Source organism: Osmerus mordax, chromosome 1 (genome assembly GCF_038355195.1).
Source record: "Osmerus mordax isolate fOsmMor3 chromosome 1, fOsmMor3.pri, whole genome shotgun sequence".
Lineage (NCBI taxonomy): Eukaryota > Metazoa > Chordata > Actinopteri > Osmeriformes > Osmeridae > Osmerus > Osmerus mordax.
The window spans coordinates 16,750,313-16,765,485 of NC_090050.1; the positions used below are offsets into that span (position 1 = coordinate 16,750,313).

Below are 15,173 nucleotides of genomic sequence, written 5' to 3' on the forward strand. Positions count from 1 at the left end.
GACGACAGCATCTCCCGGCAGCGTTCACCTCGAATTCTAAACAATTTCCGGTCCGCGAAATACCGGGATACAGACCCTCTTAATCCAACGCCAATCTCCCATAACAGAGAATCTAGAATATCGACTTTTCAGAAGTATAATGGCTGTGAGGCCTGTCGTTAAGGGCAGTACATCACTAAAGTGAACAACTTGTTGCATACAACACCAACAGTCACTGTGCTGTGGCATCATCTCCAAATTAAAACAAATTTCCCAGCTCCCAGTAGATTTTTAGACATAGCCTACTGTCACACTGTTGTTGTGAGTTCCGTTCATCTAGGTGAGCACAGCAGTGGCGCTGTCAAAGATAACTTTGGCAACTTAACATAACTTATGATTTACGCAATCATTTTTATATCTTACAATTATGAGTGTTTATTCTGTTGGAGTAAAGAAAACAAAACAAAAAATACAGTAGGCCTAACGTTACATGAACGATAATATACTTTGAAAGCAGTCACAAATCCTACACCTGAGGCTGAACTGTTTTATGCCAGTAGATGTCACTGTTACATGAAAGTACGTGCATGTATGCGTGCGTGTTCGTGTGTGTGTGTGAGAGAGAGCGTGTGTGCGTGTGTGGGTAGCACTCGTTATGGGTTTCTGTTTGGAGTGAAATTCCTTTTGCCTTAAAGGACAACGTTAAAGAGACTATAGTGTTCTTGCATGCAGTTAGATAGACAGTGTGTCAGTGGAGTATGTTTGCTCGTTCCCAGGAGTCCATGCATTGTCAATGATCTTGTTCTACTAATAATTATATTTATAATGAATTGTTTAACGTGTTCAACTGAAGGGGGTGAAAACATGGGCAATTTACATTCCAGAGAGAGTGAAGGGTTAAGTGTAATTGGTTTTCCACAATATTATATCCACAAACTTTAGTTAGAACCTATCAAGTTTGAAAACAAATCCAGGGGACTGAATTAGGTTGGGACCTGCAGGATGCCACCTGTGTCGATATTATTCAACAGCTTCATAGGGAAAGCCAGAATATCACGTGCAAAATATTTGCATTCACTGGTGGCTACAAAGTTGTTAAATGAGTGCGTCACCTGTCAGTGTGTTTCTCCGTATCTAAATCACAAAGCGTGTAGTGCATAGGTCACTGCACAGGATGTCAAATGAACGGCTTGATAGGTAGAGTATAATTTAAGTTTTTTTAAGTTGTCAGGTGATACACGTTGATAGTAAGACCATACTCTGCCATCTCGAGTTTTTAATTACATTTTCAGTAGCCTAATATTAAACTGGTATAATATTTGCAGTAGGCTACTTTGGGATACTTGAATATTTAATTAAATCACAATGTAATGAATTCCTTCCAGTAAAATCCCAAGTGTTCTTGGCCAGGCTGTTTCACGCCCACCACCCATAACAAGCGGCGGCGCAGTAGCCGGTTGGTTTCCTATTGAACAGTTCCCTACAGTTACCTCTAGGACCGCATTGCTCCGCACACGACTCAGTCATTGAACAACATAAGCAACGACGACAATACATATTGCGCTAACCAAAACAGCAGTGCCTGATGGGCGACCTGCAATAGCTTACTTTGACTGTAGCATAATCAGAGTTTAGCCAAAATTTAGCGATATGGTTGTCAGAGGATGGAAGCACCAGACGAAGTGTCCGTTCGGGAACAGATTTTCCACGACCGAGTCAGAGAGACCATAGTAAGTTGATGACTGTATATTCTGTTGTCATTTTAGTTCTGGGTCATTTATATGGAGCCTGTTGGTTGCTTAGTTGTCAGTTGTATAGGTATTTGTCAATTATTCAAGGGATTGTCTGGGGACGATGCCTAGTTCATGTTTGAAGCCGTGACATTGCTGAATGGGTCTGCCCTTGTCTTGTGCCTTGCCAGCTGTAATCTTTGCTACAGTTTTGTTCATTACCATGTTGTTTTGTTGGGTTTCGTACAGAAATCTGCTTATGACGATTCATAGAAACGTGAGGGCAGCTTATGTTTGTAGCCTATGTACTTTGCTACCACTCTTACAGTATTGTGAGCCTTAATTGCATTAGTTCAGACTTAACTCTTTGTGCATTAATTCTGAACATTTACTGATATCGCTGTCCACAGAGTTCTTATTGCAGTAGCTGAGCTTCTTATTGATTGTGAAATATCACTCCAGTATGTTGGGTGAAGTCAGGTAATTTGGGACATCAGGCATAATGGTACAAATACGGTTTTACATCTTGTGCTCTTTAAAGATGAGCAGAAAAGAGCTGAGAGGGACAAAGAAAACCAAATAGAGTGAAAAGGACAGACCAATGGAGTGACAGCATAGAAGGGTCTTGTGCGTCAGAGCTCTGGCCTCCTAAAATTGGGAACACACTGGCTCACTGGAATGGAGCAGGTGAAGGTGCCCCTAGACAGAGTTTACTCCAAATAACAATAAAAGTGAGTACAAAGAAAATAATATAATATACTGTTCTACATGTAGATTCTGTGGTGTGATAGGAATGTGCTATTGCTAAGGATGTATGGAATAATGGAAATTCCGTCCATTTAAGTTTTTTAGGGATCCATGGTCAAATAAAATGCTTTGAAGTGAACCATATGGTTTATGACATCCTCACTGGTTAGGCATTAGTTTTAAATCTCTGTGTTGGCCAGACTTTGGGACACTAGCAGTGTTCACACTCTCATTCATGAAACAGCTTTATGGCTTTTGGATTTTAATGTCTCTTTTCTAACTCCCAAGATTTTCAGTCAGTACCCTGAATGTAGTCTGTTGATATTGGGGTTGGCTTTGTCCTGGCGCACACTAGTCTGTTTCAGTACTCCAACACCATGACTGCTGTTCATGTACTTTGAGACTTGCTGAATATGTCTCCATGCATTATCCTGCAAGATTGAAATAACACAGGGTGGTGTCCAAAGTGTGGGTTTGAGATGATTATAGTCTTATTCCTAATATCTTGCAAGTGGCAAGTTAGTTTTTACTATTCACTTACACAGCCACAATACAGTCGATTACTCTTGCAGATCTCTTACACACTTGACTGTACAGCACTTTGATTGACGTAAGTTGTTTTAAATGTGCTTTATAAATAAATTTGACCTGACATGACTTGAATGACATGACTTGTATGGCCTAGCTGCCTACCCAGCAACTTTGTTGCTGGTCTTCTGACATCATGGTATTGTTTTCTGTATTAGATTATTTTGAGTTTAGAAAGACTGTCACAATGGCAAGGGCATGAAGTCAAAACACTTCTCAAGAAATTAACTGTGCAACGTATGAGAAAGGCACAGGCATTATAAACCCCAAATAGCTGTTCATTCCGTCTGAAATGCGTCTGAAGCTGGTATGACCAAGCAGCAACACTATCCTCTTCATTTGATCTCTGTCCTTCCTGGGTATTGCATCACTGCAGGCTGTTGCTGTTAAGGTATCACATTCTGTTTATTCCCTCTCCTTCTCACTAGTCTAGGTAGGCAGACAAAAGACAGTGGGTCAGACATACTTTACACCACTCAGCAGTCAAGTATGTCATAACATATTGTGATAGTTTATATGATGACAACTCATGGCCTCTGACACAGATTGCTACATATAGTTTGGTAATATAAACTGGCATTTAAAGGCCCCAAAAGAGTATACTCCATTGATCACTGAACATATCTCTTCATTCACTTCATGTATACATTTCGTGCTGTATAGTCTCTGCACCTTGACCACAATCTTCGCTAAAAACTCCTGAGAAACTGTTGGATAAGAAAATCATAAAACCGCAAAACACAGAGGATGGTCCATAAGTAATAATGAACACTTATTTGTTTCCCTACCAAAGCATGAATAGTTATTTGTTATGGAACATTCGGGAATGTAGAATTGTGTTCATAATAGATCCAATCTATTCTGTTCTTTTATATTTTCATGGGGTCATAATATGATTGTCTATCTGTAATCTGTTAATCTGTTTGCGGCTACTTTTACTGACTAGTATGCAGGTACTAGTGCACTAATGCACAGGCATTACACATGCCTGTGCATATACTGTGATTCTAAATAGTGGCTTGTGAAGAAGTGTTTGGTGGCTGTCCTATAGCAGTTAATGTTTTTTGCCTTTCTTTCTTTGGTGATTTCTTTGTAATCCAAACCCTCTTCCCTCTCATCATTAAAACATTTTCTAATCTGGTAATCTCCTTCCAATCAATCCCGTTCACACACAAGAAACCCACACAGACATACAGTGGATTTAGTGTGCTATGCCACATTATGTCATGGTATCACTGTCTACAGTTTTAACCCTGTAACCACAGACTGTAACCACATCAGGCTATTTTATAACTCTAACTGTTGAAACCTAAAATATATTATTAAATCCAAATTTGTGTCATTCAAGAATTGTTTTACTACATGTTAGTTCTGTTGAAGAGACAATATTAAAAAATTGCAGAGAAAAAAAAAAGTTAATCAGTCGAACACTATGTTCAGAATAAAATCTGTGATGGTTCACAGTTAGGCTGTTACAAACATCAATACATGTTTGAGATATTCCTCCAGCCAGATTGAACTTGTCCAGGTTTGCTTTCTATTTTTCTTCACTTCAGTACATACCACCCATCCTAAACAAAGAATGAATGATGTCACTTGGTAACCAGTTAAAGTGAAGACAAACACACACCAGGTAACAGTAAAGTCTGTTGTGTTTAGGCCTCAGGTGCCTCTGTCTTGATTAACCTGTACTATGTTATGCCTGCTTGTAAATAATCTATAGCGTGATGGAAATTGTGCCTTTTTCTCAGTCCAGCTAATCTAGACCACCTAATTCACACGTGCTAAGAGAGGATATTATATATCATGTATGTATAGACAAGATATTATGTCAGAAAGTGTGTGTGTGTGTTTCTTGGTAGACTAAATAATTGGTTATCGAAAGAAGTGAGGGACGAAAAACAAGCTAGCTATCCTGCGATTCCACACTAGTTCATCTGTAAAGTTAAGTCAATAATTATGGATGTATACACACATATCATCCTTTGAAAAGTCTGAATGGAAATATGGGAAAGTCTGTGGAAACCTGGCTTCTCACTTTCTTTCCTGCTTGGACAGACGGGGGTCATGTCACAGATGATGTGACATGACTCGTACTGCCAGGGGACAAAATAGCTGATCTTCTCTGTCTAAAATAATGAATGTCTGTTTATTTCTTCTTTCGGTCTCTGTCTCCACAGATATGTGTCCTGTTTTTCGTTTGTCTTTATTTTGTGTCCTACCTGGTCATCACTCACTACAAGAAAAACTCAGAGTTTCCGATTGGTACGTATTGTATGTGTCAGGGGTCAACCAGCTGAGTCACTGAGAAATAGAGGGTCTAATAAAGTTCTGCTACTCAGCAGTCCATGGATTAACTGCTATCTCACTGTTGCGTAGTATTTCTGTAAACCAGATCCTCGTTGGGTTCCAGGTCTTCTAAGTGTTGAATTACATGATATGTGTAAACGCATTAACATATGTTTGCAATGTAACCTTGCATTGCTGGATATATTTCAGCATTTCATTCATATCTATTTGAGAATGGCATATTGTTTTACATCATATCGTCCATTCAGCTGTGTTGTACTGCCACCCTGGAAACTCAAAAATACCCACTAGTTCAAATAAAATTCAGACCCTGTTATGCAACCATCTCCCCTCTTCTGCCCGATCCGGCCACGGCCCTCATCTCTGTTAGACAGGGAGAGGGGTGCAAGGAATGTTCCCTAGGGATAATAATACCCTCTCTGTGACGGACAATGTTCATAACAATCCCCAGCACAGAACACACTGACACAGATAAACACACACAAATGCATATACATACACTTAAACACACAAAGAAGAAAGGAATATAGGGTTGCCCCCCCCCCCCCCCCCCAAACACACCCTTTAAACAGCTAGAGGGGCAGAATGGCTGTGGGGGATAAAGGTTCAGCAAGCTAGATGTTAGCTGCTTATTTCAATAGAAATCTCTCTTGAGGTCTGATGTAACATATTTTCTAACCAACAGATGAAACAACATATTGGAGTCTTTTGTAAAAAGAATTTAAATGACAGTAATACATAGACCCCAGTGGTCCATGTGTATCAACATTTTCAAATAAGCCCCCAAGGGAAAAAGCCAGTATTGCCAGTTCCTTGTCTCTCTCTTTAGGAAATCAGGGGTAAGGTAATCTTGTCGGGTCACTTCAGACATTTTAATGGTTCTTTTCATTTTGCAGATGACAGTGAAGATGCCACAGTCAACAGAATTGCGTAAGTAAAATATATTTAAGACAATCCTCCAGGCCATGTGCCAAAGTGGCCTTGAGAAATTGAGACATTAAACCCCAAGTTGTATGGCAGCTCTGCTGCTGTCGATTTGAATGGGTGAATGAGAGCAAACATTTTTTAAGTGCTTTGCGTGCTGCTAAAGTAGAAAAGCACTATGTAAATGCAGTCCATTTACTTTATACCCATCCTTGGCACAGACTGTCAACAAACCAATAACTTTTTATCTTTCTCTTTCCCCCAGTTTGTGGCTCTGTACTTTCTCTCTATCTGTTTCGATGTGTGCTGTCCTCTTGCTGCCTCTCTCTATTTTGTCCAACGAGGTCCTCCTCTCCTTTCCACAAAGCTACTACATGCAGTGGCTCAACGGATCCCTTATACACGGTATACTCACACTAAAACACATGTTGACAGATAGTTGCACACATTTGAAGACAGAAAAATGCCTAGAGTTAGGGTGATGGCTAATCCTCTCAACAGGTTGTCATGCACATACTTCACATACCGCACTTTTCAATCTCAGTTGAATAACAGAGAGGGGAATTTAGGAAAGAACCTTCCTTCCCCATGCATTGTCCACTCTCACAGATGACCAGAATTTAGCCACTGCAAAGCCCGACTAGAAAGTGAATCAAATATAAAAGGAAACAAAATAAACTATCCTCGGACTACTTCAGTGTATGTGAGACACTTGACTGAGGCCTCCTATCTTAGTTGATGCTCCTCCAGACAATGATATCTGTTGGTTTGGTTGCTGTTACTAATCTTGAAATCCTGGAATTGAAAACTGTGCCTTCTATAAGGTCCATGCTATTCTTTCCTTATCTGTGTTGTGTCTTATTACAGGACTGTGGAACGTAGTGTTCCTCTTTTTCAACCTCTCTCTAGTCATCCTCCTGCCCTTTACATACTTTTTCACAGAATCTGAGGGCTTTGCAGGCTCAAAGAAGGTACCCGTTCCTCTCTCATATAACAATCTGCACAGTACAGATACTGTATATAAGCGCCATGCATGTCTCATAAGGATAATCATTTTGTTTGCTCTGCAGGGTGTGATGGCTCGTGTTTATGAGACTGCAGTCGTCCTCCTGCTCCTCACCCTGCTGGTTCTAGGTATGGTGTGGGTGGCATCTGCCCTTCTGCAAGACAACAACATGGCCAGAAAAGGTCTCTATGGTGAGAGTTTCCCTTCAAACCCTGTTTTTTTTTGTAACCAGTATATTCATTAATTATTCTGTAAGCTGAACCATGCCTTTCTGTTGTCTCAGATCTGTGGGAGTACTACCTGCCCTACATCTACTCCTGTATTTCTCTGTTTGGGGTCCTGCTTCTCCTGCGTACGTACAGTCCTCTACTCTCTGCTCTGAATGATGATCAAAGAATAAACGCAGTACTTCTGTGCCTATAATACTGCACTTAGGTCCAGAATAGGTATAATTTTGTGTTTTGGATTTCTCTTGTTTCACAGTATGTACACCTCTAGGACTTTCTCGTATGTTCAGTATCACAGGGAGCCTACTCGTCAAACCACGGGTGAATTTCTGCACTATCTTTGCCATGTGTGTTGCTATTTGAATGTATTGTGACGTATTGTCTTGTTGGCTTACCTTATGAATGTATGACCTTTTGCAGCTGTTGGAGGATGTGGACGAGACCATGAGCTGTGCTGTGTTCGAAGAGGCCTCCCTCTCTAAAAAACTTAGAAGTAAAAATAATTTCTCATACATAACTGAATAGACATTCTTTAATATAGAAAATGATCAAATTTACAATGTAAAATTTGCTCTCTTTACTCGGTTAGATGGGACTTCCTGTTGGATGAATGTGAACATGGAGGCCCTGAGGAACCAATATCTCTCCACTCAGGCCAACCGAATAGCTTTGGGTAAACTATCCCATACAAGTCCCTCTTACAGTAACGTCAATGTGGGACAGTATTAGAAAGACAACAGGAAGCTAATGCTACATTTCTATTTTCTTTTTAGAAATGCGAAGGAGAGCTTCACCATGGCAGCGTAACCTTGGATATCCATTAGCCATGCTGCTGCTGGTGGCTCTAACAGTGAGAAATTGATAATATAACAAAAAGACACACTGACTTAAATTGTTTCTGTTTTATGGTAACTAATAATTGACTGTGTGTATGTGTTGTTCTCTCTTAGGTGGTGTCCGTTCTCATTGTGTGTTTCCATGTTGTTGAGCTGATGTTTGATGAGACAGCTATGCCTCGTGGGATGAAGGTAAAAATTATGAAAACAATTTTTCGCTACAAAAGGCCTTTGCAGAAAGAGTGTATATTTTGTAAGTAAATGTGTTCTGACAATACATATCAAATGTACTTCTCTCCTCCCAAAGGGCCCTCTTCTAGGTGCTGCCTCATTCTCTATATTTGGTTCATTGGGGGCAGCTATGCAAGTCATACTTATCCTGTATCCTTTCTGCTGACCACATCAGCTTTTCTTTTTTTACAGCTTTTTCTAACTGTGTTGCATTGTCATTTGTGAGAACATAAAGGCTAACCTTGACTACATGTGGCTCAGGTACCTGATGATCTCCTCTGTGGTCGGATTCTACAGCTTACCTCTTTTTGCCAAATTGCGTCCTCATAAACAGGATACCTCTCTGACACAGGTACTCAAAAGCCCGCTTGAACAGGCTTGGACAGTGTCCACACACTCACATGTGCATACACAAACTCATTCTCACCAATTATCTTTCATTTTAGTCTTGTTACTCTGTTTTCAGGTCATTGGGAACTGTGTGTCTCTGCTAGTGCTCAGCTCAGCTCTGCCTGTATTCTCCAGGACTCTGGGTAAGAGATACATTTTATTCATTTAGCAGATGCTTTTATGTTGCATATAGTACATGTACAGACGTACAGCACATCTGACAGGTTTTAGGGCTGGAAGTTATGTGCCAAGTACAAACACTAAGTAAAAAATAAAAAGTATACTACCTGAAATCCATTCAATCTTACAAAATGTTGTTGTATTAATCAGGGATCACCCGATTTGATCTGCTGGGTGATTTTGGACGGTCCAACTGGCTTGGGAATTTCCACATTGTGTTCCTGTACAACATTCTGTTTGCTGGGCTGACCTCTGCCTGTCTCATCAACACACTGACTTGGACTGTGCAGAGAGAACTGATACGAGCGTTTGGTATGTTATGTTAGATGTAAACACATATACACAAGTTCATACATACACCCATAAACATACAGTGTAACCTGCCCCCTTTTTAAAATGTCCTTTCTCTCCAGGTCTACATAAACTGCCAATGACTGTGTCCCGTTCAACTGTCCCACTCAGGCTCCTATTAGCAAATGGACTCTCAAAGATTCATTGACTTTTTAATTAGATGTTGTGCTACTGCTTACTAAAGCATGTCCTAAAAACAGGACACTAGTGTATTGAAGGATGAGTGGTCAAAGCTGAAATGAGAAATTTTCAATAATTTCACTCTTTCTCATCCATTCTATTTCCCTTGTCACGAGGTTCACCTATATAAGTAGCCATATATTGTACTTAATTCTGTCATCAGTTCATTCAATAATTATTCTTTTTTTTTTTTTGCTAACTTTTAGCACTGCAAAATCATACCTACCTAATTTTACTGTAAACAAGGTGGACATAAATAAATGCCTTGGATTTATGACCAAGTGAAACTGTGATTAGTTTACAATATGTACTATGTTCCTATCTGTGTATGTGTGTACAATATGTATATGTGTTTATGTGCCTATGTATTTTAATTTTATATACAGTATATATTTTTTCACATACAGGTAGCTAAATGATTCACTTAATTGGAAGACATGTTTTTTTTACAAGCACATTATTCTTAATTTTGTCTGTTCATATATCTTGACTTCCAGAGAATGTTCTAATTAACTGAAACTCCTCACATACCAATGTCGAATGTGTTGTCATTTTAAAACTGTACATGCCTAAGCTGTAAACAATTGTACTTGCTCTGTAGCCTATCTGATTTTTTTTATTGTATTACACAATAAGTACATGTTAATGTACTCAGTTTAAACAATGAATAAAGGGTGTCAAGGCTAGATTTTTTTTTACTGCTGTGACAAAAAAAAACTATATTTATTTATATTTTTCCTATGCCATTTGTCTAATCTTCGACCTGTTGATCCAGATTAATATCTACCATAGCTATACCTATATCACTGTGTGAGTGTAACAATCACATATTATTTACCTATACTTATACCTATTAGCCCCCTAGACCTATTAGTAAAAAAGATGTTATTGTTACACACACACAATGTGTACATAGATAGATAGATAGATAGACAGATAGATAAAAAGAGAGAGAGATTAGATAGATAGATAAATAGAGATTACATTAGATAGATGAGAGAGAGAGAGAGTTAGATAGCTCGGAAGAAAGAAAAAAAGAAAAACATTATTAAATAGTGTAGGATCCTGTTATGATCCGGCATCATGAAGAGTAGGTAAAAAAAAAAAGATTCGGGTGAGAGTGACCTCTACAGTACAAAGTAAGACACATTCCCTCGTGTAAGAATGTGACGTAAATAGTTTTACGACGGTGTGCTTGCTCAATGTCTAGTTTTCGACAGTGAGACTCGCGTATAGCAACTGCTGTGAATAAGCCTTTTTTCTTTCCCGTTTTAAGTTTGAAATACTGCTACTTTTATCATTTAAAACGAAATATTGATATAGATACTTATATCCAAAAAAGTTTGATAATAATTATCAACCGAAGTACTTTTCCTTCGTGCTTTAATTCTGTTTAGAAGTTGCAACTTGAGGCCCAGCGTTGTGCGCTCGAGTGGTCTTGAAAAGTTTGTTGTTGTCACGTGACGTGATACATATGAGGCGATAAAGTTTTCGTTTCGATATTAAAACTAGCTAGTTTAACAATTATACAAACATTAATCCAAGTTTTTTCTTACCACAATGCCTCAACCAAAATACAGGAAGATCGCTGTGATAGGGTACAGGTCTGTAGGTAAGTGACACCGCTATCTATGCTAGCTAGTTAGCTTGCTAGCTAGCAAGCTAACTAGCTAGCGTTCTTTGTTTACAATTGTGACAGTTAGCTAATTTAGGTAGTCCATCAACTTGGCGCCTTGCCCATTTTAATCTAAAACAGTGTCATCAATATGCAGCCCAATCATTGTTATAATAACCAATGATCTGGTATTATTATCCATTTACGTCAGATTGGTTATTTAGAGTAGCTAGTGCTAGCCAAGGTAGACAGCTAGCTGGCTATTTATACAGTAGCGTTGACGAGACACATCAGAGAAAATGTTTATGTAATGTGAACAGCGATTTCATATCGTACTGATTTGTTTTATTACCCGGCATACTTCCTTCAGGGAAATCTTCGCTTACAATTCAATTTGTGGAAGGACAGTTCGTAGATTCCTATGATCCCACCATCGAAAACAGTGAGTATCCTTTTATTTATTGTCTTTGATGCATGACTCATGAGTTGTGTCACTCACAGCAAATGCAGATCTAACAAACCTAATGTGCCCAGATATATTGTGAATTAGTAGATGTGTTCTTCATTTTTTTACAGCGTTCAACAAAATGGTGTCTGTGAATGGTCAAGACTTCAACCTTCAACTGGTGGATACAGCTGGACAGGTCGGGTTAAGCTAAATGTTAAACTCCTCAATTTTGAGAAAGTACTTGATTAGGGACCACCAGTTTATGTTAATGGTATTTTTTCCAACATATGAGCTACAGACTTAATAGTGAAAGGAAAACACTTAAGTGTGCAATGAATGTGTATGTATATTATAATAAATTCATATTACAATTCTATGAGGACCATGTGCTATAAATGCTAGTCTGAATGGATTTGTCTTGCGTGATGTAGGCTGGGTCATATCAGTGTGGCAAGCCTAACTATAATTGTTGGGTAACCAACAATAACATTTTATCTGTTATTTTTGTACAGGATGAGTACTCAATTTTTCCTCAGTCCCATTCAATGGATATTCATGGTTATGTCCTGGTCTATTCTGTAACCTCCATGAAAAGGTGAGAAACAAATAAACATGAAGGGACAAATTATTTTCTATTTACCAAACTATTTGAGAAGTCAGGTACTTATTAGTTATCTTTCTGTTTTATTTTGTAGTTTTGAAGTTGTTCAGGTTCTTCATGACAAGCTGCTAGATATGGTTGGAAAAATACAGTAAGTAAACTTTAAACTCTAAGTAAAAGTTTGACGAGTGTGTCTGAGGTTCTCATAGTTCTTTAGTATTAGTTGTTTCAAAATTAGGACATTTTAATCTGTTTTTTTATTATTTATTTTTAAGAGTGCCAACTGTACTGGTTGGAAACAAAAAAGATCTTCATATGGAAAGGTAAATGATAACACTCCTACCACTTTGAATGAATGTGTTTTATACCTATAGCATGCTTTCTTGCTGCTGACAGATGTTTTCTGCCTTGTTGTTTTTGGGGCATGGGAGTACCATTTGTGTATTATGAATGTATTAAATATATAATGTGAGAGAGTTGTATGATTGGAATTATACTTAATGAGTGCTGCTGTTTTTCAGAATGATAAAGCCAGAGGAAGGTAAAAAGCTGGCTGACTCTTGGGGAGCTGCATTCATGGAGTCATCTGCCAAGGAGAATGAGGTATTGAAAGTACACAAAGCTGCTCTTAACCCTTGTGCTGTCTTCGGGTCACATGACCCAAAGGTTCATAACGAACCATCGTTGTGTTTACCCAATTTTACCGAATACAAAAACAAATAAAATAATTTTAACCTTCGCAATGTGGGGGGTCTGAGACAGGCCAACGGTTAAAAGAAAATGCTTCACTTTGTTTTTGTATGCGGTAAAGTTGTCGCAATACGACGGTGGGTCACAATGACTGATGGGTCAGACTGACCCGAAGATAACACACGGGTTAAAACATTCTTTGCATTCTAAAGTTTGTAAAGATGAATTTGACCCATTCTATCTGACCCACTGCAATGCAGACTGCTGTAGAGGTGTTCAAGAGGATCATTCTGGAGATGGAGAAAGCCGATGGGAACGGTCCTTCTGAGGAGAAGAAGTGTGCAGTGATGTAAAAGGGTCTAACCAGGACAGCAGTAAGCTCATTTGACCAAGACAGAAGACACAACATCACCAGCCATGACCTTACCAATCATGACCTTTCCAGCAACAATAGACTGCAAATGCAGTTTGCTCCTTGAATGGAATTCAGTATTGATTTACAAAGGTAGCCAGTTGCTTTGACGGCTGCTTTAAAAGCCCACATAACCAGATATTTAGCATCACTGTTGGCCTTTACCCAAATATATGTATGGATGACATAAACCAGACAGGAGATTGCCAAATGCACAAGCCCACATTTATTCAAGTGAGATGGATCCAAGATATTTTTTATCTCTTGATAACAATCAACTAGCCATGTATCGGAAGTTGGAGCAGTGGCTAATGTAGCTGTTATCTAACTTTGCATAAGCACAGAAAGGGCTGTAAAAGCATTGATTCCTACACAACATGCCTGGGTTTTTTTTTTTTTTTTTTTACAAGGTCGTCTGTATATTTTCGCCAATCCACTGGTCTTGAAGGGGAGAGACACAGTTCACACTGCTGTATCTGTGGCATTGGAACATCACTATCATTCACACCTGGTCAATGGATGGGTCCTAGTATGTGCTTGAACAAATTCTCTCAGTTTTTCACACAAGCTGTGTAGTGGAATGTGCTCTAGCATGGATCATTATTTACATTCTGTCATTATAATTTTACGCAAATCATCTGTTGGTACTCAACACCAGAACTGTATCATGTCTTCATGAAAAAAAAAACAAAAAAAAACATAATTATTTTCTGATACATGTTGATGTTTTTTTCAAGCTGTTCTGGTTGGCAGGATTGGTCCTTGCTTTCTTCCCCTCAGATTTATCTGTCATGTGACTGACTGTAGTAATTGAGATGTAATTATTCAGAAAACAGCCCTCTGAAGGAAATTTAGATTAGAGAAGAATGGAAGAGATCAGTTATATTTACAAGTTGTGGCCTTTTAATCCCAGAGAACTAGGATCGTAGACACAGGTTTGATAGTGTTGTTGGTTATATTTTGAAATTATACAAATTTGTTCAATATATTGAATTGAATATCTGCAAGTACACTACATAGAATATGGAGTTGTAGTTTTTGCATTCATGTAAATTCCTTAAAATGGTGGACTGTATAGCAGGTCATGGGGGATACAGGGTCTGCAGGGTTACTTTTGACAAACTGGAGATCATCAGGCATATGAAATCCACCAGTTTTGCTTGACCTGCTTAGCCTTACCTACAAATAAATTATAATGAGCCTATGCTTTTTATAGAAATGTACTCTCATATTGAACCATTCCATCCAAAAGAACATTGTTACTACTACTTTCTTTTGGCGGGGGGTGGTTTAGTCAATGAGTTGGTAATTAATGACGAAGATAAGTTGGTGATGCTGTGTCTTGTGCCTTACCCTTCTTCAATCCCCCTTCCTCCACCTGCTTCCCAACAAGACTCAAGGTGCTCTTTAGGTTTTTTTCTCCCTTCTCTGTTGACTTGGCCTCATGGTGAGAACAGGTGGTGGTGTGAACCTGGACACCGATATCCCCATGTCGGTCATGTTAATTCAGAAATCTTGCTGTAAACAGTTTTGTATATATAAATAAATCCTTTACTCCTTTAACGTTTTGATTGTCTTTGACTATAGGTCAGTCGGCATTTGTATTCCATGTCCCAACTGTGAACGTAATGATAAATTAAGACATGGGAGTTATATATTACCTACCTACTGTCTAAAAGAAAAGTCTGGAAGTGGCGCTTGCTGAAGAAAATATAACCATGGGAAATA

General features: G+C 38.7%; 2 protein-coding genes across 2 annotated transcripts; both read left to right on the forward strand.

Annotated features, from left to right (window-relative positions):
- The first annotated feature begins 1,500 nt into the window (after positions 1 to 1,500).
- On the forward strand, positions 1,501 to 10,292 carry LOC136940925 (limb region 1 homolog-like protein). Its single transcript, XM_067233273.1, has 17 exons — positions 1,501 to 1,709; positions 5,225 to 5,309; positions 6,251 to 6,284; positions 6,544 to 6,683; positions 7,146 to 7,249; positions 7,349 to 7,475; positions 7,568 to 7,636; positions 7,768 to 7,832; positions 7,932 to 8,004; positions 8,101 to 8,184; positions 8,285 to 8,361; positions 8,462 to 8,539; positions 8,655 to 8,728; positions 8,840 to 8,930; positions 9,045 to 9,111; positions 9,299 to 9,460; positions 9,562 to 10,292. Exons 1-17 carry the CDS (start codon positions 1,644 to 1,646, stop codon positions 9,645 to 9,647), a joined length of 1,482 nt encoding a protein of 493 aa, XP_067089374.1. The 5' UTR covers positions 1,501 to 1,643; the 3' UTR covers positions 9,648 to 10,292.
- Positions 10,293 to 10,904: 612 nt separating this feature from the next.
- rhebl1 (Ras homolog, mTORC1 binding like 1) lies at positions 10,905 to 15,008 on the forward strand. Its single transcript, XM_067233283.1, has 8 exons — positions 10,905 to 11,291; positions 11,665 to 11,736; positions 11,871 to 11,938; positions 12,255 to 12,337; positions 12,438 to 12,494; positions 12,619 to 12,666; positions 12,865 to 12,946; positions 13,294 to 15,008. The coding sequence occupies exons 1-8, from the start codon at positions 11,240 to 11,242 to the stop codon at positions 13,384 to 13,386; spliced, it is 555 nt and encodes a 184-aa protein (XP_067089384.1). The 5' UTR covers positions 10,905 to 11,239; the 3' UTR covers positions 13,387 to 15,008.
- The last annotated feature ends 165 nt before the right edge of the window (positions 15,009 to 15,173 follow it).